This window comes from Suricata suricatta, chromosome 14 (genome assembly GCF_006229205.1).
Source record: "Suricata suricatta isolate VVHF042 chromosome 14, meerkat_22Aug2017_6uvM2_HiC, whole genome shotgun sequence".
NCBI lineage: Eukaryota > Metazoa > Chordata > Mammalia > Carnivora > Herpestidae > Suricata > Suricata suricatta.
In genome coordinates, this window is record NC_043713.1 from 67,509,337 (window position 1) to 67,535,592 (window position 26,256).

At 43.4% G+C, this 26,256-nt stretch overlaps 1 protein-coding gene across 7 annotated transcripts in view; it reads left to right on the forward strand.

Moving 5' to 3' along the window:
* NF2 (neurofibromin 2) overlaps positions 1–26,256 on the forward strand; it is an 81,221-nt gene that overhangs the window by 24,008 nt on the left and 30,957 nt on the right. For 4 of the 7 annotated variants that reach the window (XM_029921400.1, XM_029921399.1, XM_029921401.1 and 1 more), the window contains exons 2-8: positions 4,247–4,372; positions 6,537–6,659; positions 8,753–8,836; positions 18,068–18,136; positions 18,994–19,076; positions 20,945–21,020; positions 25,507–25,641. In XM_029921400.1, the coding sequence (XP_029777260.1) occupies positions 4,247–4,372; positions 6,537–6,659; positions 8,753–8,836; positions 18,068–18,136; positions 18,994–19,076; positions 20,945–21,020; positions 25,507–25,641 (696 nt within the window). Of the gene's footprint in view, positions 1–4,246; positions 4,373–6,536; positions 6,660–8,752; positions 8,837–18,067; positions 18,137–18,993; positions 19,077–20,944; positions 21,021–25,506; positions 25,642–25,782; positions 25,993–26,256 lie in introns of those variants that run through there. The other 3 variants (XM_029921403.1, XM_029921402.1, XM_029921404.1) reach the window with 2 other exon arrangements.

The window sequence follows — 26,256 nt, forward strand, 5'->3', positions numbered from 1 at the left end:
ACTGAGCCACCCAGGGGCCCCTGAGCTAGTAAGACTTTAAATCAAATGTATTTATGACATCTCTACCTCGTTTCCTGTGACACGGTAATATATCCTGTCTCACACTTAGATGTTCATTGATTCCCTCTGAAGCATGCTGCTCCTCCTGTATGCCATCTCTCCTCTAGTGGAACCACCTGCTCTTCAAGCCAGAAATGCAGGTGTCCCTCTTCATTCTTGATCCCTCAGGCCCTGCTGGCACTCAGGCGCCAGCTCTGCGACTGCCTCCTTTCCAATTCTCTGGCTGTCTTCTCTCCCTCCCACTGCCTTAATCAATGCGGGAGTTGGCCTCCTTTCTGCCCTTCTTGATTCTAGGCCCCTTTCCTCCAACTCATTGTCTGCCCTGTTGATGGAGTGCATTCTGGAATGCTGATCCCATCCCATTACTCCTCTGCCTGAGAGCCTTCAACAGCTCCCAAGATGAGACACCTGGCCCCACATGGCACCCCATTCTCACCACACCGCATCTTGAGTTCAGGCTATCTCAGCTTTACCAGATGACTTGCATTTTACTGAGCTATCATGATTTTCTTTTTTTAAGAATTCTTTCTCTCTTTCATCTAACCCTCATTTGTTCTCTAAAGCCTCTTCTGACTTAGGTGTAAGGTTATATTGGCAGAGTGAGAAAGTCACAAACAGAGAGACCGGGAAAAGAGATCAGAGCACCCTTTATTAGAGAGCTCTCGGATGAGGTTCTGTAGCTCAGGGGGAACAAGCCAGAGAAGTTCCAGAGACGATGTAGAAAACCGAGGTCAGAAATAAGTGTAAAAGGCCTTTATTGGGAACGTTCTCGGATGAGGTTCCCTGTCTGGACAGAATAGGCCAGGGAAGTCGCTGAGGTCGGGGACAAAGAGTGGGGGACAAAGAGCGGGGGCCGTTGTTCTGGGGGTGTGTCCAGGGACAGAAGACCTCCTTGTAAGGTGAAGAGATAAGGCCAGAGCAGATGACATGTTTTCCGGGAAGCCCGCAGCAGGCGGAAAGTTCCAAAATGGTGGTCCACCGGCCATCTTGGCGTTGTTCCCCACCCCAGCACAGCCAAATCTGTCATTAGGTTCTTGTTGTGTCTCGCACAGGGCCCATGCATCCACCATTTTGCCTCCTCAGTGTCTAGTATTTCTAGGCACATAGGATGTGCACTGTAGTGCTTATTCAAAGAGTGAGCCGTCTTGGAGGCTTTAATTCACACTGGGCTTAAAGGAGTAATATCTGGCTCTTCCCAAGAATGGGTTTGGTTTCAGGGCGGGAGAAGAGTGTTAAGACACCAGTGTCTTACTGGAAAAGGTGATTGGGGAGTGTTGGTGGAGGGCAAGACGAATGAAAACGCTCCTAGCAGGAAAAGAGGCCGTTGAGGAACTGAGGAGGTTGCCTTCCTTAGATCACCAGGAGAAAGGCCAGTGTCTGCTTTAGAAGGCTGCCGAAGAATCTGTGACTCTTTATTTATACTTAAAGGGGAAGGGTCTATAGTAGATAATTTCTCTGGCCCACGTCAAACTCTGACATTCTGTAATCCTTAGAGTCAAAGTTAAGAATCTAATTAAATACGACTTTCTAAATTGGTGTGAGACTTTTTCCCCTTCTCACTTTTTTTGCAAGCTTCCTGGGAACAAAGACTATTTGCATTCAAAAGGGGTCGTTTTGCATAAAAAAAACAAAGTAATAGAAAGGAATGCAGGAAAACTGCATTAATATTAATACTATGCTTGAGAATTTAAACTCTACACCCCCCCCACCCCAAGTCAAGAAATTCACCATTCTCGGCTTTGGTTGAGATGCGTCGCACGTCCCACCTGTGGCCAGGCTCTCCGTGGCAGAGCCCGGCCCCTCCGTGGTCATGAGTTATGGCGGCTGGGAATCGATGCCATGATCTTCCTGGCCCTTGGGTGTTCAACTTCTCCAAGTTAATGTCTGTTCTTTAGCGTTACATTATCTCGTAGAAAGGTAGTCATTTAGAATTTATATACTATGTACCGGCTTAAAATAGAGACAAGAGGATCATCAGCATCCCGAAGCTCCTAGTTTTCCCAAATAACATTTCTTCAGTGAAAACTGCCTGTAGGAATTAAAACCTGCCTAGAATTAAAAAATCCTTTGTGCCGTTGTCAGACTGGGGAATGGGTGTGCCCGCAGGCATTTAGCAAGCCTCTCAGGAGGGGAAGGCCATCATCTTTTTTTTTTTTTAATAAAACTTGTCATTTTATTTAATTCTACTCAAAATAATTTCTAAAGACCTCATCCTTTGTAGTGTTCCAGGGGTCCCACTAAAGTCACAGAGAGGAGATGGGGCAGAGCTGGAAGGACATAGAGGAGAAGTGGCCCCCTTGAAGGACAAAAGCCAATTCATACCTCAGTCACTTGTCTGCTGCGGTTTTGGTGCCCTTCCATCTGGGTCGCTACTTTGCTCTTTGACTGTAAACACGGAGAATGGATGGGCTTTCCTGTTGAGTACCTCCCAGGGAACACACTGTTCATTCATATATATTAAAAATAGAAGACCTACTTGAAAAATGCTCTGTACACTCCGGTTTTAGCAAAAGCCAATCAGGTATTAGTGGTCTAACTTATTTTTTTCCTTTTTGCTTTTATAACCTGTCTTAAACCCTGAGTTTTTCTCCCATTCCTTTTCGTTATGCATCTTCCGTGTGCTGGGACATTGGGAGAAGGTTTCTAATGAGGGCAGGAGAAGGACAGATGCTTCTGCAGTCGAGTGGTCTTATCCTTCTGGTGTCTGGCGACTCTGCATTTGAATCCCGAGATTATTCTTACTGTGACCGCCATCTCTGAGATGTGTCTCGTGTGCTCACAACTGTACCTGGCGTACAGTTAAATGCCCACCTGATACCTGGGGGCCAGTCGGGGTGGGTCTGGGGGGCAAGCAGTGGCTGAGGGGCTTGTAAGGGACCCTGGGTGATTTAACTTGGACACCACAAGGTGGCAACATTTACTAAGCGACTGGGCATATTTTCCCCTATTAAGATGTTGAACTTGCTTTTCTATTTTCTCAGACTGAAAAGCTGAGAAAAGAATTCAGCAGCCATTGCTTTAGGTCCTTTTGAAAGTGAAGCTGCAGGCTAAGCATGCTGCAGTATATTGGTCTCTCTTCATTCCCTGGGTTTAGATACCGAGAGGTTGAAATTGCTCCGTGTGATTATGGGTGAGTCACCTCTCTGTTAGCCTTAGTTATGCATCGGAATAGGTAGGACATGTAGTTGGGCTGATACATATGATTTATGGTTTGGGTTTTAACTTCCTCCCCTCTATTGATTTAAAAAAAAAAAACAACTCCCAGTAAACTAGTCTTTATAAAAAAACAAGAAAGTACTAGCTTTTTATCAAAGGACAATGTCATGATTTTTAAAAAATTTTTTTAATGTTTTATTTATTTTTGATACAGAGAGAGACAGAGCATGAAAGGGGGAGGGGCAGAGAGAGAAGGAGACACAGAACTGGAAGCAGGCTCCAGGCTCTGGGCTAGCTGTCAGCACAGAGCCTGATGCGGGACTCGAACCCACGAACGTGAGATCATGACCTGAGCCGAAGCCGGAGGCTTAACCGACTGAGCCACCCAGGCGCCCGGACAATGTCATGATTAAAAAAAAAAAAAAAAAAACCACAACGACTGGGGTGCCTGGGTGGTTGGTTCAGTTGGTAAAGCGTCTGACTTCGGCTCAGGTATGATCTCACTGTTCATGAATTTAAGCCCCGCATCAGGCTCTGTGGGGACAGCTCAGAGGCTGGAGCCTGTTTCGGATTCTATGTCTTACCGCCCCTCCCGTCCCTCAAAAATAAATAAACATAAACAATTTTTTTAAATCCATGACAGAGTCTCAAAGAAATTAATGTCCCTGAAGCTAGTCATCTCCCTGGGTTAACTCAAGAGGTAGGCTCTCCTAAATGAGGATACTTATTTACCAGCTTTCCTAAATTAGCAGCTTTGGGGATATTAAGATCTATAAGGAACTGTCCAAGGGAGGTATTGTGTATGCTTCATAGTGATTAAGCCATTAAGCTCTAATTGGTATTTTCCCACTCATGCTTTTTGTGTAGGAAGCTTTAAAATTATTTAGGAATTCTGTGCTCATCAGCCATCTTGGTTCCATCCCCACATTTTGGAACCTGAGAGTAGGAAGTGCAGAGAAAAGGGTTTTGTTCAAGTGGCTTATGACTTTTTGCTCACATTGCCCTTCCCTGTCGGTCTGTTATATTGCAGATGAAGTGGAAAGGGAAGGACCTCTTTGACTTGGTGTGCCGGACCCTGGGGCTTCGGGAAACTTGGTTCTTTGGACTGCAGTACACAATCAAGGACACCGTGGCCTGGCTCAAAATGGACAAGAAGGTTGGGCTGGAACTTGATGAAACCAGTGAAGCTGGTGTGTGCTCTGGTTTTTCCCTGAGCATGTGCCTCACTTACTTACTCACCACAGGGCATCATGGATGCACAGTAGAGAAAGGGGCAAGTCCTGAGTAAGTCATGTAGAAAACATGTTCTGGAGGGGCACCTGGGTGGCTCAGTCGGTTAAGCCTCCGGTTTCAGCTCAGGTCAGATCTCACGTTCGTGGGTTCGAGCCCCGCGTCGGGCTCTGTGCTGACAGCCAGCTCAGAGCCTGGAGCCTGCTTCCGGTTCTGTGTCTCCCTCTCTCTGACCCTCCCCATCTCATACTCTGTCTCTCTCTGTATCAAAAATAAATAAAACATTAAAAAAAAAAAAAAAAAAGAAAACACGTTCTGGAGATGCCACAGGCTTTCTGCCCCTCACACTCTCTCCTAGGTGAGCAGAACCAACCAGCATAAAACCGTTGCCATCCCTGGCTTCTTATTCATGGTCATCAGGCTGATTGCTTCTGGCTTTATGCTGTTCAACTTACTGAACCACTAGTCAGGCTTTATGAATAAAAATTACTATTATATTATTATGCCTTTTTTTAAAACAGGTTATATCTTTGAAAGTTTTGCTAGGGACTCTTCTTCTTTAGGGAATGTTTTTAAGTCTTTTTGAGAAACACTGTGGCCCAACTCAATCATTAACACGATCCAAAGAATAAAGAATGCCCTGGTCCCTGTGGTGAAGACAGAATGACCGTTTTGACTTTAGTCTTTATTATTCTCTGGGGCTTCTGAGGCTGGAATGACAAGTTGGGGCTCCTGGCAGTTCTAATGTGGCTTAGAAATGGATGTTGCCTAGGGGAACTGCATCCTGTGTGGATTCACGTGTGCACGCAAAGACACACTTACCTACTCACCTGCCTACCTAACCGTGAAGACGTTTGGAAATGGGGGCCACATGATTTTGTTAGTAACTCCTAAAAGACCCCTAGATCTCAAAATAAGTCAGTGTCAAAGTCTTACCCCAAATGGTACCCCCTGCAGTGTATTTGATCATCTGCTGCATGGCACGATAAGCACCGAACGCCTCCTGATTTTTACTAGTTTGACTCTAAGCTTAAGTGTTCAAATTGTGTTTCCATATGTACACAGTAATCTGAATCTTTGTGTTGGCATCTTCACTGGTCATAAATTTCATATGGTAATTCCCAAGGAGCATGAACATCGAAGGGCCACCATGTGCCGGTGTCAGTGAGTGTCCCAGATCCGGTTTATTTTGGATCCTCTGGGCACTGCCACCTGGAATTTGGACAGGAGCATGAAGAATTATTTATCAAAGACAGTGGAACTTTCTGTATCTTTTTGTGATTCTCAACAAAATAAATTTGAAATCCTACCTGAGTGTTCGCCAAATGGATATTAGATTGGGGGCATCAGGAGCCATCGAACCTGCTGCTCGAAGGAAATAAATTATGACACATGTTAATGGAGCCTTGTAGCCCGTCACATGGCATGTTTATGTCCTGAAATGAAATTCATTCTGGAGAGCAGATGGTTCAAGCTTTTCAGTGGGTGGATGAAATTGTTAGAAGATTAAAGACAGTGTGGTTTTCTGGCTGTACTTTGTATTTTGTAGGGCATCTCTAGAGGTTCCTTGAAACAAGGATGGCCACAATGGACACATTTCACTTTTGCTGCTCAGTTAATGTTTAGAGGATTTCACACAGATAGAGTTCATCATCTCTAAGCTCCATCCTGATCTGGACCCAAATGTTGGGGGTTAGCAGTAACAAAAGAGAATATAGGAAGATTCCACTAGTTTAGAAAATTAAAAAGCCTTCAGCCTACTGTAAAGGATAGTGCCCAAGACCTTTGAGTTATAAATTTCTACTTTTTAACTGTCTCTGTGGCCTTGAGAACATCGGTGCCTTAATAATCTAGCTCCTCTCACCCCTTGGGGATATTGATTAATTTGGTTCAGAAACACCATTGAGGTGAATATTATCTTTTGTTATAGATGGCTTCATGAATACTTCGAACTGTAGGATCGTAGCCTTTGGGAAATGTGATGAATTTAGAGAGGGAAAAATATATTTATACACTCCCTGCAAAAGGATGGTGGCAGGGGAGGAACAGGTGCCAACATACCTTGTTCTTCTTTTGCTCTGTAACTGCAGGTGCTGGATCATGACGTTTCAAAAGAAGAGCCGGTCACCTTTCACTTCCTGGCTAAATTTTATCCCGAGAATGCCGAGGAGGAGCTGGTTCAGGAGATCACGCAGCATTTATTCTTCTTGCAGGTACACCAGTCCACGCTAGCCCCGCTTATTCTGAGAGAACTCACCCAGGGGTGGTGGCCGAGGCAGCCTGGATGACCCCCTGGGATTTGACCACAGAGGCCTTAGCATTGTGAAAAATGCCCTGCCTCTGGGAAGTCAGTCCCTATGGTTCAATAACGGGAGCGGGGGCGTGTCTTCAGAATAGAACTTGTACTTGAGTGAGGAGAATTGGTGTCAGGAGATCACAAAAGTAGGGTAGTGAAAGAATGGTGTACAACTAGCTACCTGACATGAAGCCTCTTTGAAGATGGATCCTGTTTTCTTCTCACTAAGTGAAAAGTACTTACTAGTTACAAGGGAAGTCCAAAGAGAGAGGCTTGGGAAGAGCAGTTCTTCCAAAAGTTCAAAATCTGCCATCATTAAGATAGGACTTCAGAACTCCAGTGAGTTAGAGTTGAAGTCCACATGTCTAATCCCACATGTGTGGAATTTCAGACATCATGCTTCCTGCTGCCCATTGTCTGTGGATGTCTTATTCCTCCTTTCCTCCTTCATTAGAACGTAAGCCTGTTAAAGGCAAGGCTCACTGAATACGCAAGGGGCATTCCATAAGGAATTGCTCAGCCAAATTGAAGAGATGAGGAGCTCCGTTGTTATGGGTTCAAAGACTGCTGAGACTGGCCATCTAGGGGCACAATGAGTCAGGGTTAGTGGGAGCACGAAAACCCTGTCAGTTTTGCTGGTGTTCTTACCGCTTGATCAGAGCACTGCCCTGGTTTCATGGTGAGTTGCAGTGATTGGTGCTGGAACTGCCTGTGTGGCCAGAGACGCCTGCTGGCAGTAATGGAGGACATTGCACAGGGGCGTTACTTATAGGGTTTCCCAGAAGTAGATGGACGTATGGGCCGTCACATAGTCCTCCTGTAATTAGTGTGAGCCTCAGATTGTGACGTTCAGTAAATATTAAGTTAAATATAATAAAACCCCCACATAATTTATTTTACAAAGCAGGTTTGCCAAAAAAAAGTATATTTAGATGTGTGTACAACCCCCCCCCCCGGCAAAGGGACTCCCCCACCCCTCACATTTTCCTTCAAAGAGAAACCCTTTCAGTTTTTCTGTAGTATGGCTTTTTTTTTTCTTTGAAAATAAATCAGGGGATTAGGAAGTTACATTGTTTTGAGTAAAATCACATAATGATCTACTAGGCCCCGGAATGTCCTAGCATTATAGAGATGGCCTTCTTGTTAGTGCTTAGCAGCAGTGCCCATCCCTCTTGTGACTTTGGCTTCATTTTCCCTCATACTGAGCCGTTGGAGTGTTTTTGTGGCTGAGCAAGGCAAAATTTACTACTTTTATGAGTCTCGTGACTGTTGACATCTGTGAAAAGAGAGTAGGCTTTCCTGTTGCATTTATTTCAGTGTGCCCCCACTTCGTGAGGCTCTCCTGCCTCTATGTCTGGAACATCACACGCTGCACCATTCTAAGAAATTAAATGCAATGAGATCCGTTAATTCAACATTATGGCTTAAGAATTATATTTCCTGGACCTCACATGTACTTAAAAGTTTAATCGATCAAACTTTATTGCTTCCTTTTTCCTTAGAGCAGGCATTTGGAAAATGATGGGTTTTTTTCCTGCAGTCATAACTCAGTGGCCTTGCTGACTTTTGTCTTGTGTTAAGACTTTAAAGTAGACTCCATTTCCTCTGGGGCTGCGTGTGCTCAGTAGGGGCTGAGGCCACAGTCGCCTCCAGAGTGGCTCCTGACACTTCCGGAATTCACAGCTCCCCTCTGTCACGGTCTAGATATCAGTCTCTGTTATAACCATGGAAAGTGGTTTCCTCTTCCGCATCTGATCATGAACAGAAGGGATGAGGGTTTTTTTTTGTTTTTTTGTTTTTTTATGTGTAGTCGTCTTACCAATAACTTCCCAGTGACTGAACTCCCAACCTGTCTACAGCAATAAAAAAAATTGTACCCTTTGTCACAAAATCATTAACAGGCTGGTTTGGCAGGCCTCATTAGAACACCCTGCAGCCATCTGCTGTGACCAGCCTGCACAGCTCACGTCTGCGCACGCAGTGTCATGTCTCCCTTGTTGCCCCTTTCAGGTAAAGAAGCAGATTTTAGATGAAAAGATCTACTGCCCTCCTGAAGCTTCTGTGCTCCTGGCTTCTTACGCCGTCCAGGCCAAGGTAGGCTCAAAGAAGGGAAGTACCTTCCTCCTTGGCATTAATGTGTGTCACAGGATCACTCCAGTCTTTTGTTTCTTTGGGTTTTCTAGGCTTTGGAGAGACGTTCCCCAGAAAAGAGATGTTTAGGACTTGTGGGCTGGGGAAACCACTGTCACTGTCCCAGGTTCTGTATAATCTTGCAAGAATGTGTGTGTGTACAAGTGTTAAGTGTATGCTTATGATGAATTGTCTGTGTAATCTCATTATGCACATGTGGGTAATTAGTCACTGGACCAACCTCTCTTATTATGAACCAAAGAAAATGAACTTACTGTCTCCAGTTTGGGCCAAACTATAGCATTTATGTCAGAAAGGCCCAGGTCCTTATTCCAGACTCATCCTCCAGGGACCAGCAGCCCTGTGTGTGGGGACCATGCTGTAGCCTAGGGAATGCCCTCCTTCATCCACCCCTGATGGGCACGCCAGCTTTGCTTATGGCTGGCTACTGCAGGCTCTTTGGCGCCCTGAGCCCAATTGAGCTCTCGGTGAATCATTCCCAGAGAAATCACTGCTGACAGCGTGTAGGGGTGGAGAAGACCACTGCTCTTGTATTTTGACCTCTATGTTTTCGTAAGACCAACTACAGGGTCAGTCAGAAGTGCTTCATGTCCCTCAGACACCCCACTTCAGTCACATACCTACTTTTCTTGGTCCTGCTGCTTCTTATCCCTCCCCTGCAGTATAAGAAGAGTCCCCAGAATTGGGGCACCTTCATTACTTTTGTGATTTTGCATAATCTTTCAGTTTTTATTTTCTTTCTTCGTTAGAGGTGGCCACAAAGCCATTTCCTAGTAGTGTTAAGAAAATTAATAAGACATTCTTAACTTCTTAGCCCACTTTTCTGGGGGGTAGTTTAATACAATTTCAGATCAAAGCCAGGAAATGACTGGCCTGTCATATGGGAGGGGGTAAAAAGGCTGTTTTCATGCTGGTCAGACTAACGGAAGTACAAGAATCAATTCAATCACTTGATGTCTCATCTAATATTTGCTGAGTGTTCACCAGGCCTAAGGAATGGGTTGTTGACTCTGTCACAGGTACAGACACTATAGCGAGTCTCTACCCTTAGCAATTTGGCCAAGGTCATTCAGACAATCTTGGGTAAAGCTAAGGGCAGAATTCGTGGCTTTGGGATTGTGTTTTATGCTTCCCCTATTCCACTGCCCAGAAAAATGAGTAATCGAAAAAAACAGAAAATGGGCCTTAATTCAACTAAAACATATGCTTCCTTTTATGCGCTGATTAAGAATATTAATAACAGGAAAAATGTGTCCTTTCAATCAGTATTGCCCTGACAGTGATGAAGCAGTCATTGTCACTCTCATCAAATGCGAGCACTTCCTGGCCCGGCACCGAGTTCCTTGTTAGCACGCTTTCTCCCCAGCTGAGAGGAGACCCAGGCTCTCAAGGACACTACCTCTCTTTGAAGGGCCTCAGTCTCAAAGGCCGCATTTCCTTTGCATGCATTTTGGGCCACAAATTCAAAGGCCACCTGTGGAAAAAAATAACTTTTCAGGGAACCAGCAGATGTTTGCTTAAACAGATTTCACTGTAGGAAAGCCCTACTAATTTGGATCCTACTAATTTAGAGATGAAAGTGATTCACAGATAGCATATGTGGTTCATATGGAGGAGGATGTTCTAACTGTTTTTTCCGGTGTAAATTTTCAGGATCTTACAAATAAAGGTAATCTGTGGCTTCAAGTCCGCATTCGAGAAACTAAGGATTATTATTATCAGATGCTTCCAATTTCTAGTACTGTTGGTTGATGTTAAAAAGAGATCTCTGATTACAGTACTCATAGGATCTTACACGCCTGTAATGTTTTGCAGTTCTACAAAGTGTTACACACGAGTATCTCGTGGGATACGCAGTGTAGTCTTTTCCGTGAGCCACAGCTTGAGGGTATTATGCCTGTTTTGCGGATGAGGAATTTAAGGCTCAGAAAGGATTAATAATTTGTCTGAAGTCCTAATACTTTATGTTAATTCTTTTTCAATGGAATTGATAGGCCACTTCTTGATGGACAAGATATGAAGCAGAGTGGACCTAGAGACTAGGGCTGGCATGAGAACCCTCCCATCCAGGGCGCTTAGCTCAGCATTCTGCTCTTGCCCGCTCTTGAGTAGCGTGTGAGGAGCGTCTCTGGGTAGCACGCACTGCCTTTTGCCAAATTCCAGATTCATTTATAGGGTCTAATTTAGTCCAAACTTCTCAGTAAACCACACTGGTTCCCTCTATCATATTCAATTTGTTTTTGTCTTCAACCTTTCTGAAACAGAAAGGAACTTCAGAAGTGTGGTGCGGAAAGTGAATCGGGCTCATTAACACATGGAATGTAATTATGCACAAATGTATTCATTATGGTATTTCAGCTGTTGGAATGATACAGACACAGCTAATTCCACAGCATCAAGAAACAATTACCCTCAAAGTATAAATACAAATATTAATCACATGGTTCAGTTAACAAGAACCATATTTCTTGGTTAGCGTTTGAGTTATGTTTGACTCAAAAAGTCTGGCTGTTGTTGTTGTTTGTTGTTGTTGTTTTGTTTTGTTCTGTCCAGTCACATGATATACCAAACCATCTTGCAATGTTTTAAGCTACCTGTTGGATTTTATATTGACAACATGGTGTTTGATCTGTGTTCTTATTAAAAATGACTTTGGGAGGTCATGGTATATAATTTACCAGTCTTGCAGCGCTGGCCTGCAGACTCCTCGTGTTCAGAGAGAGAAACGGATGGGAGAGGAGGCTTAGAGCTTCTTGGTACTCTTTGATGCCAGTTAGGGAAAAAGAGTGCCAAAAGGCAAGTAAGAAGTTAGGTACATGTACAGTGTAGGTGGAGAGTAGCAGGAGTTGAGGCTGGAGAGGTCTGTGGGATGCCAGCTAAGAAAGTCTTAACTTTATCGTGTGGGTGGTGCAGAGCCAGTAAAGGGTTTATATTTTAGACAGATCCTTTGGTGGCGGTGTGAAGACCAGTTTGGAGTGAGGCAGGTTTGGAAGCACGGAGACCTGTTAGAAGGCTGTGGTTGGTCATCCTGGGGAGAGGCTCCAAGCCTCACACCTGGGGCATAGTCAGTTGGGTGGGAGGAGTCTAGCTTGGTAATATCCTAGAGGTAAAAGTTGAATATAAATGGTGTTGTCCTTCACACACCCACCCCCATTTATGGCTTATACTTTTACACATTGATATTTTTTCCCACTATATACTGATTTTGAGATGTATCATGTTGTATGTGTAGATGTAGCTCAGTGGTCCTAATTGATATATGGTTGCCATTGAGGATAAACCTAATTTATTGATCCATCCCCCTTCTAGGTTTAGTTTCACCTTTTGCCCCTCTGTTATCAACAGTGCTTTACTGAAGATCCTTTTATATGAATCCTCGTATACATGTGCAAAAGTTTCCACCTCTTAAGGTAGATTTCTACAGGCAGGACTGCAGATATGTCCCTGAACAAAGAAAACTCTTGAGTATATGAGAAAAAGACAACAGAAAAATGAGTACAAAGGGCATACATACTTTATAGAGGAGAACATGAGAATGGTCAGTAAATAGCAAAAGATGTTCAATCTCACTAGTAATAAAAAAAAAAAGCAACACTAACATGCCATTTCAAACCCAGAAGGTTGACAGTGATTAGTAAATAGGAGAGAAGTGGTGTTTGAGCTCATGTACTGGCAGAAAGGAACTGTGAACTGGCATGATCTCTGTAGAGCAGTGGGTGCGATAGGAGCCCATCGGGTCAGGGGACACCCCGCCCCGTCCCTGAAATTCCTCTTCTCGGTGGCTACCCCAGAGGAACTCCTGTATAGCATGCCCTTTTTACTTAAAACTATCACAACAGATCGTCTCACTTCATGTTTTTTAATTAACAAAAAAAAATTTTTTTTTTTTTTAGAGAGAGGCAGAGCACAAGTGGGGCAGGGGCAGAGAGAGAGGGAGACACAGAATCTGAAGCAGGCTCCAGGCTCTGAGCTGTCTGCACAGAGAGTCCGATGTGGAGCTAAAATTCACAAGCTGTGAGATCATGACCTGAGCTGAAGTTGGATGCTTAACTGACCCAGCCACCCCAATTTTTTTAGTGTTTCTTTATTTTGAGAGAGAGAGAGAGAGAAGGGGAGGGGTAGAGAGAAGGAGAGAGAGAATCCCAAGCAGACTCCATGCTGTCAGCACAAAGCCTGATGCAGGGCTTGAACTCACAGAACTGCGAGATCATGACCTGAGCCAAAATCGAGTTCGTTGCTTAACTGACCAACAGAGTCACCCAGGCGCCCCTTGTCCCACTTTATTTTTAATGTTTATTCATTTTTGAGAGACAGAGAAAGACCAGAGTGCGAGCAAGGGAGGGGCAGAGAGAGAGAGAAACAGAATCCAAAGCAAGTTTCAGGCTCCAAGCTATCGGCACAGAGCCTGACTCAGAGCTCAAACCCATGCACTGTGAGATCAGGATCTGAGCCGAAATTGTTCAACTGACAGAGCCACTCAGGTTCCCCTTCCCGCTTTATTTTTATTTTTACTTTTTTAAATTTTTTTTTTTTTTTGAGAGACAGAGAGTGAGCGGAGGAAGGACAGAGAGAGAGGGAGGGAGACACAGAATCTGAAGCAGGCTCCAGGCTCTGAGCCGTCAGCACAGAGCCCGACGCGGGGCTTGAACTCACGAACTTTGAGATCATGACCTCAGCTGAAGTTGGACGCTTAACCGACTGAGCCACCCTGGCGCCTTTTTTCCCACTTTATTTTTAAACTACTGAACAGTATTTCCTAAAAAGTGGATTATTTAAATATCTCTTCATTGGTAGATATGTAGGTTTGTTTTTTATTATTTAAACGAATGCAGTGAACATCTTTGAGTATGCCTCATTGGGCACATATGAACAGTCTTTCTCTAGGACGAATACCAAGAAATGGAGTAACTGGGCTGAAGGATAAGAACCTTTAAAATTTAAATAATGCCAAGTGAAAGAAGCTGGACACAAAAGGCTGCCTATTGTGTGATTCCACTTATTTGAAATGTCCCTAATAGGGAAATCCATAGAGACAGAAAGTAGATTTAGTGGTTGCTAGGGGCTAGATGGAGGAGGAAATTAGGACTTAATTGCTAATGGGTATGGGATTTCTTTTTTTCTTTTTTTTTTGCGGGGGGTATGGGATTTCTTTTGGGGATGATAGAAGTATTCTGGAATTAGATTGTGGTGATGGTTGTACAACATTCTGAGTATACTAAAAACCACTGAATTGTATGCTTAAAACGGTGAATTTTAGGTATGTAAATTCATCAGAATAAAAAACTTTAAATGGCCAAATTGGTCTCCAAAAGTCTTGTCCTAATTTAACTTTTAAGAATAGCGTGTGAGGGGCACCTGGGTGGCTCAGTAGGTGTTGCGTCTGACTTGGGCTTAAGTGATGATCTCGTGGTTCCAGAGTTCAAGCCCTGCCCTGGGCCCAGTGCTGTTAGGGCACAGCCTGCTTCAGATCCTCTGTCCCCACTCTCTCTCTGCCTCTCCCCCGCTTGCACATGCTCTCTCTCTCACAAATAAACAAACATTAAAAAAATGTGTGTGTGAGAATACCTTATTAACAGCTGGCGCTATCGGTCTTTTAAATTTTTGCTGATCTGACTGAAAAATAGTTGTTTTTTTTTTTAAGTTTTTGTTTCCTGATTACCATGGAGGCTGAGAATCTTCAATTTTTTAAAATGTTTTTTATTTTATTTTTGAGAGACAGAGACAGCATGAGCAGGGGAGGGTCAGAGACAGAGGGAGACACAGAATCTGAAGCAGCCTCCAGGCTCTGAATTAGCTGTCAGCACAGAGCCAGATGCGGGGCTCGAACCCACGAACCATGAGATCATGACCTGAGCTGAAGCCGGAGGCTTAACCAACCGAGCCACTCAGGCACCCCAAATCTTTTCATAGATTTATTGGCTACTGTATTTCTTTCCTCTGTGAATCAAGTGCTTACAACTTGCCCATTTTTCTACTGTATTATTTATCTTTTTCTAAGTGGTTTATAGGAGCTCTGTATATGAGTGTTAACGTTTTATCTTTTTTTTTTTTTTACCTACCAGACTTGTCAGTCTTTTTATGTTTTGGGTGACTTTTAGAATGACCTCACCAACCATTGTTTTGCATATGTCCTACATCTTGTTCTGGTATTTTTATGGATTTTCATTTATGGGTATGAGTCTTTAATCCACCTGGAATTTAGTGACTGGTGTTTGGTAAGGAATCTATTCATTCTATGTATACATCGATCAAATCTGTTTTGTAAAATCCTGTTCACAGAGAGCATTTGGTTGAATTTCCCATGTATACAGGTGGACAATAGTATTTCATGTCCAGAACTAGCTTCCATTTTAACCTAGGAATTTTGGCGCCTGGGTGGCTCAGTCAGTTGAGCATCTGGCGTTGGCTCAGGTCATGATCTCACGGTTTGTGGATTCAAGCCCCGAATCAGACTCTGTGCTGACAGCTCAGAGCCTGGAGCCTGCTTCGGATTCTGTGTCTCCCTCTCTTTCTGACCCTCCCCTACTTGGTCACTCTCTCTCTCTCTCTCTCTCTCTCTCTCTCTCTCTCTCTCTCTCTCAAAAATATATAAAACATTAAAATAAATAAATAAATAATTAAACCTAGGAATTGACTTCAAGGGCCCTTTAAATGGTGAACTCCTTCCTTGAATTTAAATTCAGTTGGCTTGTATCAGGGGTGGATCCAGGTTTTGTGGATCCTGAAGTTTATATAATTTAGGGGCTTCTTTTTAATGCTAGAATACCAAATTTTGAGTATAAAATTAATTTCAGTCCCACATAGGTGCAGAGAGACCTGAAACCCAAACTTCATTATCTTCAAAGTAAATTCATTCCTGGTTTTGTTACCAGAATGCATCTGTTCATAAAAGCTGGAGGCCCAGCCATCTCCACCTGTGGAGTGGTAGGACTTTTTTTATATTCACTAACTGCCACAACTTAAGGACTTTCTTCTTCTTTTGTTTTTTAAAGAGACCTTTAAGAGCAGACACATGCATCAAGGTGCCTTTAATGTTGTAGGTGGAGTTAGTCCAGCGGTGAAGTTCTCTAAGCCGGGTCTTTGCTGCCTCTGCATTGCTCAGATGTGTAACATATTTGATCACTGAAGTAGCTGGGAGCTCAGTATGATAATGTGGGTCATTAATCTTACAAGCCTTTGGAACCTGGATTTACAACTTTAACTTTGCATATCTGCTTACTCCTGCATTTAGAGTATGGTCAGCACCATTAAGAGGTTTGTACATGTAACTAACAGGGCTTGCTTTAGCATCCTACCCTTCAAAAATGAGAGGTTGGAGTGGGGGGTGCATCACTCCTGGGTGGCTCAGTTGGTTAAGCATCCTACTTACGCGGAGGTCCTGATCTCACAGTTTGTGAGTTCAAGCCCTGAGTGGAATTCTGTGTCTCCCTCATGTTCTCTCAGCTCCTCCCCCGCTCACGCTGTTTCTCTCTCCTTCAAAAATGAGTAAATATTAAAAAATTTTTATCTGGATATTATTTCATTTAATCCCTTATAAAAATTCCTATAAGACAAATTCTGTTATTATCCCATTTAACAGATAAGAAAACCGAGACACCAAAATTTCCAAGGTCACAGCTAATAAGTGGAAGAGCCGGGATTGAATTTTTAGCTGCTTGCTTCCAGAGCTAGGCTTCTACCTGTGCTCTGCAGCTGCACCCCAGAGAGTGCCCTTAAAACTCAGTCCAGTTACTCACTCATCACATTCCCAGGTCTTTGGAGATCGAGAGAAGCCAGGCTCCTTCAAGTTTTTTTTAGTGAAGACAGGGGTACAAAAACTGGCATATTTTAAATGTATAAATTTGACAAATTAATTCCTTTAAAAATGCTCAAAAAACATGGTACAATTCTACTATTTGCAAGATGATGATGAGATTCATTAAAAAACATTAATTTAGGGTCTTTTTTAAAAAATAAAGCTTATTTTTTTAATGTTTATTTTTGAGAGAGAGACACACAGTGTGAGTGGGGGAGGGTCAGAGAAAGAGGGAGACAGAATCAGAAGTAGGCTCCAGGCTCTGAGCTGTCAGCACAGAGCCTGACGCGGGGCTTGAACCCACGAACTGAGATCATGACCTGAGCGGAAGCCGGCCGCCTACCCGACTGCACCCCAAAGTTTATTTTATTTTGAGAGAGAGCGAGAGCGAGAGAGAGAGAGAATCCCAAGCAGGCTCTGCACTGTCAGCATAGAGCCCAACGTGGGGCTCCAACTCATGATCTACGAGATCATGACTTGAGCTGAAATCAATCGTCAGATGCTTAACTGAGTGAGCCATCCAAGCACCCCAATTTGTGGTGCTTTTTTTAGCAAGGTAGTACGGGAATGAGACACAATTTAAAGTTGCTGATTAACATCGTTCAATCCCAAGAGATAGGCTTTGATTTTATAGTTTCTTCTAAAAAATGCCTCCCTTTTTTATTATTTCCTGGTCAGACTTAAGTTTTCTCAGAAAGAAAGGGATATTCATTTTTTAATCAGAAAATAAATTTCCAAGTTAATGTCCCTGAATAAATACATTAAAATTCATTTCTGGCCCCACTAGTGACTTACTCTGCAGCTCTAAGAAAAATCAGTTAACCTGTTACTCGTTTCTTTGTACAATGGGAATGACAGCATTGGCATCAGATTTCTCCAAAACACTTTTCAGAGCCTTGAATGAAAGGTATTAAAACTCTTGCCTGCGTTATTCCCAGCTCCCAACCTAGCAGTTGTCTCCAGTTACCAGCCACTTAGAAGGATTTGTAGGTAAGACTCTTATCACACGTTGTTAATTACAACTTTCACAGTTGTGTTTTGTTATTTCCTTTCAAAAGCTAATGTCTTGGTAGTGACTGCTTTCTTTGCCAGTTAGAACACACAGCTACGTTTCCACACAAATGTCACATTCTTATTAGCACATCACCCATCCATCCCTCTTCGGATTATACAACTCTGTTCATAGATATAATCAGCTTTGTATTTTCATTCATGGATAACAAAACTAGCAAGGTAAAAATCTTGACTTGGCATCAAAACTGAATTGGAACTGAATTGTTTCCCCAGCTGGGAGGGGATAAGACAGAGTCAATCTCTGCTCAGAAATGGCAGTTGTCTCTAGAATCTCAATCGCTTGCTCTCCTTTCTTCTTCTTCCAGTACGGTGACTATGACCCCTCTGTTCACAAGCGGGGATTTTTGGCCCAAGAGGAATTGCTTCCAAAACGGGTAAGAAAATCAGTCCCTGTTTGGGAAGACACAGCAGAGATGTGCTCTGTGAGAAAGCTAGCTAACTGGGGGGCTTGAAGAAATATTGGAGGTACATGGCAAAACATTGAAATAAATATTTTGTAATCAATCTTGAGTAAAGAATGTAGACTCTGAAAGAATATAAAAAAGCCGGGGTTCGTGGAATTCGTTTGCAGTGGCCAGGGCCATAAACATCTGTTTCCCCGAAGTGGGTGCGCTCCAGCGATTCCCAGGGAAGGGTGTGGAGCAGGCTTGTATTCAGCTGAGCTGTTTGTATCTGGGCAGGGTGGGTAGAGATGAGTTGGGGCGGACAGGGTAGTTTTTAATCCTCGGTGGTGTTCATCTTGTTCATTAGCCGCAGAAGCAGGCCCTCCCTCCCTTTTTGTGCTCCTGGTTATATAGCTCCTCTCACCTGTCATGTGTAATGAAGGCCCAATTCTCACCTTTACCTGACTTTCCCTGCTCCTTTGATGGCTTTTGCGCAGGCAGAGGCACACACAGCTTAGCCCCGCTGGCCGACCCAGGGTGAGTGAGCACTTCTCCTGACTGAGCCGGCTGAACTCCTCCCTCTGGCCTTGCAGCCCAGGAAAGAGGGGCGGCAGCTGGGCGAAGGGTGCACCTCGGCCTGAGTGACGGTGCCCCCATCTGAGTTGTGACTCAAACTGAATGGTGCTTGTCTGTACGCGCCACTTCTGCTGTATGACTGGCTCCCCATATGTGGCTTTTTAAAAATAGCTCGGCTGTTTTGTAAAAACGATGCACAATTATGAAAATGACATACAATACCAAAACTTTCTTTGTGTGTGGGTTTTTTATTTTGCTCTACTTTTTGGTAGGTAATAAATCTGTATCAAATGACTCCAGAAATGTGGGAGGAGAGAATTACAGCCTGGTACGCAGAGCACCGAGGCCGAGCCAGGTGAGGCTGCTTCATTATGGGTTTACATTTCCGTATGGACTTTTTTTTTTTAAGAACTATAAAATTAGGACACGCTTGTTGAACAAAATGCAGTACTGAGGTATAAAGAAAAAGGGAGCACTGGGAGTAGTTGGTCTTCAGCGCTATGTGTGTCCTTCTTCTAGTGCATGAATACAGCCTGTCCAGATGTTCAGACGCACTGCACTCTTTGGCAATTCAGGTTTCACATTAAGGATGATAATGTATGGATATCCCGTAGCTTTTGTGTCCATTTCCCTACTGATGGCATTTGGAGTAGCTATAGATTTTCACTTTCTGCAGTGTACAGCCTAATATTGTTATATAATTATATGAGCAGTTCTGAGGATACATTCTTTCTGCAAGAGTTGCTGAGTCAAAGGATGTGAGCATTTTGTGTTCTGACAGGTGCCACTAAATCGCCCACCGCAAAGCTCAGACCTGTTTACCTGCCCACCAGCAGTGCGCGCCCGTTTTTGGCCCCTGTTTCTCTCCCGTTTCTCTCCCCACCACTCATTTTTATCCGTCTAATTTTTGCAGTCTAAAGGGGGAGACATCATATCTTAAGTATTCATTAGCATTTCCCTGATCACTGTAGGAACTGATCATCTTTTCATTAGTCTTTACAATACCGTCCTCATCAAATCAACTTCCTATCATGTTTTTTTAAATAACACGTATACTGAAAAGTGGACAAGTCATAAATGAATCACTCAGTGAGTTATCACAAAGCAGAAACACCATGTAATACCAGGTGACGGGATAGCCTGTGACCCCCCCTGCGTCACTCCCCATCCTTCCTCCCCAAAGCTAACCACTCTCCTGACCTGTAAATCCATGGAGTGGCGGTGCATGTTTTAAATGTTACATAAGTGCAGCTGGACAGTCCCTATTTTTTGTGTCTCGCTTCTTTTACCCAGCATCATATGGTGAGAATTGGTTTGTGGTATGTAGCAGCAGTAAAAGTTTCATTTTCATTGCTGTGCAGAACTCTACTATGTTATTAAAGCATGAATTCTCCACTGCACTGTTGATGGACGTTAGGTGCGTTGGGCTGCCTCTTGGTTTTTCACTATTACAAATAACATTAAACGATTTTCCAAAGTAATTGTTTATACCAATTTACGTCAGCAGTGTATGTGATTTCTAGTTGCTCCGCGTGCTTGCCAACACTGTGTGTTCTCTCAGGTTGAATTTTTAAAATTCATTTGAGAGCATTTTGAGATTGGAGAGAGGAAAGAGACAAGGTCATAGGGAGGTCGAGTTAAAATATTTCAATATTGTACCTATTTGGGAGTTTTCTGCAAGTCTTTGCTGCTTTAAGATCTTACTTTTAATCTGACTCCTCACTTAGAAGTAGGTGACCTGGGTTGGGTTTTAAGCCCAGATAGCTCTTGACCTAATCTCTGACAGCATCCACAGAAATAAAATCAGGAAGGTAGCTTGCAGAGAGAATTGTTTCAATACCAAAACCTTCTAGGTGAAGAAAGTTCACAATCAGATAAAGCAACAACTCAAATCAAATTTGCATATCCAAATCCATTTGAGGGGAGAAGATAACATACCACATGCTTTTCTTGAATTCCTTGAGATGAGTATCATTATTTATCAAGGGCAAAGCGTGAAATTGAAGCCAAGAGACACTGTAATGAATCTGTTCTCTGGCTTTTATGGAGCCGGAAAATTCTGCTTGACCTCGATGTGTTTAATAGACTCAGGGCTGGGAAGAGCCTTGCTGGTATTTGTTGTGGCTGACCTCTTGTGACAGGTTCCAACACTCAGGGTAGCATGTGCCCGTCGTCTGTTTTCTCACTTAGCTCTGGTAACAGTGTCTTTCATTCTCCTCACAGGGACGAAGCTGAAATGGAATATTTGAAGATAGCTCAGGACCTGGAGATGTACGGTGTGAACTACTTTGCAATCCGGGTGTGTTGAATCCTCTTGACTTCCCTGTGTATAAACAGAGGCTGAATCAGGGGCAGACTGCTTGTGAAAATGGGTTACTTCCTTATTCCAGGGTGGCAGACTCTCTAATGGTTCACTGGAGGAGAAGGGAAGAAGGGGAGAGGGTCTTACAGCTTCATTTTCTATTTCTGGACTTGAATTAGATCCTCGGTAGTTAAATGTCAGTTGAGCTGCTTGGGGGACCTGGGCCTGGTCCTGGGCTCAGCAGAAACCTGTTTGAATGCTCTGAGTGTAGTGTTTGATTATTTCTGGCTCTGTGAGATCTGGCCCACAGGGAGCACCTGTAAATACTTCCTTTCCCCAGGGCACAAGGAGAGTAAAGCTGCTTTCATAGATTACTGATTTGTTTGGGTGGGACTCTTGTTCTCTGTAGCAGGCTAATTGGTTTTCTATTCAGACCATTAGTAGTCCTGCTGCTGTCCTCTGGGAACCCACTGCTTCTGCACCAGAGGCTTTGGTTTTCAGTCCTGCCTGGGTGGGCCTCTTGAGTGTCTTTCTCCTGAAGTTCTGCTGCTGCTGCAGGATCTAGGAGCTCCTTCCAAAGGAATTCATGGGATTGGCTCTAGTATTCCATTGCTGGTTCAAAACCACAGATAAGTAGATGGTAAAACAACCACCCACAGGGGTCCACCTTTATTATTATAGTTACGGTGGTTTTTTTTTTTAATGTGTATTTATTTCTTTTAAGAGATAGAAAGCACAAGCAAGCGCAAATGGGGGAGGGGCAAGTAGAGAGAAAATCCCAAGCCTAGGACTCAGCCCAGTATCAACCAGGGGCTTGAACTTATGAACCGCAAGGTTATGACCTGAGCTGAAATCAAGAGCTCTTAATTGACTGAGCCACTTAGGCACCCCCTATTGGAGTTATGGTTTGCTTTCCTTTTTGGGGTTCCTGTAAATTTTATATGAAATTTGGGTAAATTGTATTACATTTTAAATAACTTAGGATATGGGGCACCTGGCTGGCTTAGTCAGTAGAGCATACAGCTCTTGATCTTGGGGTTGTGAGTTTGAGCCCCACATTGGGTTTAGAGATTACTTAAAAATAAAATATTTAACTAATTTAGAATAGTTTTCTACCAGATTTTTTTCTAAATATAGATTTTTTAATGGATTTCTTTACATAAAATTATGCCAGCAAGTTATGTTATTTCATATAGCAAACAAGTACCGAAAAGATTTTCTATAATCATGCAAAAGGTTATTTATGTTTTAAGTATATTTATTTTGAGAGAGAAACTGAGCATATGAGAGGGAGAGAGAGAATCCCAAGCAGGTTCTGTCCTGTCAGTGCAGAGCCCGATGTGGGGCTTGAGCTCATGAACTGTGAGATCATGACCTGAGCCAGGGTCAAGAGCCAGATACTTAATGGAGCCACCCAGGCACCCCTATAATTTTTTTTTAAGTAAGCTCCACACCCAGCATGGGGCTTGAACTCACTATACTGGGCTCAAGAGTCGCATGCTCTACTAACTGAGCCAGCCAGGTGCCCTAAGGTTATTTTTAAAAATTTTATTAATTTGTATTTGCTACTTGTCTGGTTTCTTTTTTTTTAAACTTTTAAGTTTATTTATTGATAGAGAGATTGCACATGCACAAGCGGCGGTGGGATGGAGGGGCACAGAGAGAAGGAGAGACAGAATGCCAAGCAGGCTCTATACCATCAGTGCAGAGCCCAGTGTGGGGCTTGAACTCATGAACCGTAAGATCATGACCTGAGCCAAGATCAAGAGTCAGATGTCTAACCCACTGCGCTACCCGAGTGCCCCAATTGTCTGCTTTCTTTAAGGTCAGACTAATTTAACACATTTCTTTGGTTTTTGGCAGCAACACTTCTCTTACCCCATAGGCCCACCATCTAGATTCTAGAAAAGTAGTGTTTTACAATCCTTAAAAACCAGTTTCTCATTACAGAATATTTCTTTTTTCTTTTCTTCTTCTTCTTCTTCTTTTTTTTTTTTTTTTTTTGAGAGAGAGGGTACAAGTGAGTGAGGGGCAGAGAGAGAGAGGAGAGAGAGAAAATCCCACCAGGAGCACGGAAAGGAAGGAGAGAGAGAGGAGCGGGGCTCACCCAAGGCAGGGCTCACGTGCACCCAATGGAAGATTCAGATCATGAGCTGTGAGAGCATGACCTGAGCCAAAGTCAGATTCTTAACCCACTGAGCCACTTAGGCACCCGGGAACATTTATATAGCACTCAGACCAAAATACACTACTTTTTATGTGTATATGTTTTGTATAATGCAGTAGACAAAGCTAATGGATATTTTAGTGTCTTTTGTGTCCAAGTTCCTATCACCTCACCATCAACTAAGGAAAATATGTGCTGAAACAATTAAAAAAAATTTTTTTTTTTTTAGTGTTTTATTATTTTTGAGACAGAGAGAGGCAGAGCATGAGTGGGGAGGGGCAGAGAAAGAGGGAGACACAGAATCTGAAGCAGGCTCCAGGCTCCGAGCCATCAGCACAGAGCCTGACGCGGGGCTCGAACACACAAACGTGTGATCATGACCTGAGCCGAAGCCGGACGCCTAACCGACTGAGCCACCCAGGCGCCCCTGAAACAATTTAAAAGGGACTGCTTGAGTCCCACATCCCTGTTTTTTCTCTAGAAGTGTTGGTGTCATGATAGGAAGCAAAGGGTAGAATCCTTTTTTTTTTTTTTTTTAATTTAAAGGAAATAGTCACAGGGGCGCCTGGGTGGTTCAGTTGGTTGAACATCTAACTTTGGCTTAGGTCATGATCTCATGGTTCATGAGTTCGAGCCCTGCAGCAGGTTCTTTGCTATCAGCACGAAGTCCGCTTTGGATCCTCTCTGTACCACCCCCCACTTCAGCCCCTCCCCCACTTGCATGTGCACGCTCTCTATCTCAAAAAAAAAAAAAAAAGACGAAATGGTCACAAACATAATGAAATATCTCGTTTTCCAGAATGTACTGTAGCTCTTAAAAGTACAAAGCCTCACTGTGTTAAGTTTTAAGAGCTTTGCAGATAGAGGGATCTCTCTCCCGGTTTAGTGACGGCTCCTGACTTTAGGGTGTTAGAAGGAGTAAAAAGATTTATCTTGGAGAGCTCACTTGTCCATCTGACACCTGCTGTTAGATTGGTCCTTCTCATCACAGTCCGAGCACCTTCTCACTTTGCAGATCTGTTTTCCTGCCCTTGAGTCTGGTTCAATTTCCTTGTTGTCAGCAAGGGGTCAGGTGCTTTAGGTCCTTGTGCAGGGAGCTTCCTTTCACCACCGCACAAGGGCCAGACAACACAGCCCAGGTGGCTGGGTCTGCAGCCTGAGGATGTAACTCTAGGCCCACTGCTGGGTGAGTGACATGGGGGCCCAGGGGACCTGTTCTCTGTCTGCTCTGCCTGCCAGCCAATATATATAACATCCCATTTTCAAACAGCTTTATCAAGGTATAATTTATATACTGTTCACTTCGGAGTATTTTTTTCCAACATTATATTATAAAAAATTTCAGACATATAAGAAAATCAAAAAAGTTTTACAGCGAATACTCATAGATACTGACTGTCTAGGTTCTGTAATATTTTACCCTATTTGCTTTATCACGTTGAGGCTGCATTTTAACATAAAATAAAATCATTTGATCCTGGCCCTCAGAATTTTCTTTCTGGTAGTACAATTACCTTTTCTTTGAATGTTTAATCCTATGGGTTTTATTCCACCTCTGTGATAACCTGGTTATAGTAGTTCCCCCTTATCTAGGGAGTACTTTTCCAAAAGCCCCCATGGATGCCTAAAACCATGGATAGTACCAAACCCTACATATACTATGTTAGTTTCTTATATAGACTTACCTATGATAAGTTTATTTTATAAGCTGGGCGCAAGGTAAGAGATTAACAACACTAACAATAAAAAAGAGCAGTTCTAACAGTATACTATAATAAAAGTTACATGAATGTCTTCTCTCTCAGAACATCTTATTGTACTGTGCTCACCCTTCTGGTGATGATGCGAGACACTAAAGTGTCTACCTCATGAGATGAAGTGAGGTGGATCACGTGGGCGTTGTGGTGTAGCGGTAGGCTACTGTTGACCTGACAGGAGTTCAGAAGGAGGATCATCTGCTTCTAGACCAGGGCAACTGAAACTGTGGAAAGCAAAACCACAGATAAGGGGTGGGGGGTGGGGCTACTACTGTATTTAATGGGAGGTAACAATACTTAGATTGCTGCTACTTTAGCCACCCAGCCAGTGACAGAAGCCCCTAGTGATCCCCTGTGGGACACCGAGTCACGAGAATGGGATTTTGCCTCTGCTTGCCCCAGTTCAGGAAACTGGAACCCCCGGGGGTTACATAACAGCTGTGACTTCTGTTGGGACCTGTTGGAACTCGTCAGATGTAACAGCATGTGCCAGGTTCTTTGGGAAGTTGAATAAAATCTCAAATGTATTGACAGTAGCTCATCTTTGTTGACTCTACAGAATAAAAAGGGCACAGAGTTGCTGCTTGGGGTGGATGCTCTGGGGCTTCACATCTATGAGCCTGAGAACAGGCTGACCCCCAAGATCTCCTTCCCGTGGAATGAAATCCGAAACATCTCGTACAGCGACAAGGAGGTAGGACAGGCCCCGCGTGCAGACACACCAGCAGCCCAGCTGCCAGCCTCTCCCCATCCTCCTCCTCGCTGGACTTATTGTTATCAGTAAAATCCTTTAATCCCCAGGCTTTGGGTTTGGGTTGTTGTTTTCTGTTTACAGAACAGTATTGGCATCCTGTTTTCAAGTAGCATCACTAAACCCCCCTCCTGACTAACAAGAGGCTGGGAAGCTCAACTTGTCAAGACTAAACCCCAAAGAACAGTAAACCAACCAGAAAGTAACCTTTTCTTATTACTTGCCTTTCTATTTCTGGTGAGAAATTCTGTTTGTGTTTTTAAATGTGTACTTTCAACCATTTTTCGTGTCCAGTGTTTGATACATGGGGTGGAGATACCTATCTAAGTATTTATCCCCACGTGTATATACATGTCTGTCCCTCTCTCTCTCTCTCTCTCTCTCTCTCTCTCTCTCTCTCTCTCTCTCCCCGTGAGGATATAATTAAGGATGCCAGGCTAACTGCTTATGAGAATTCGAGAATAATTAAGTTTGAATAACTTGGCAGAACGCTCTTAAGTTAGAAGTCAGATGTTTCTATACCGGATGGTGATCTTTCCCAAACACTGTAACCTTATG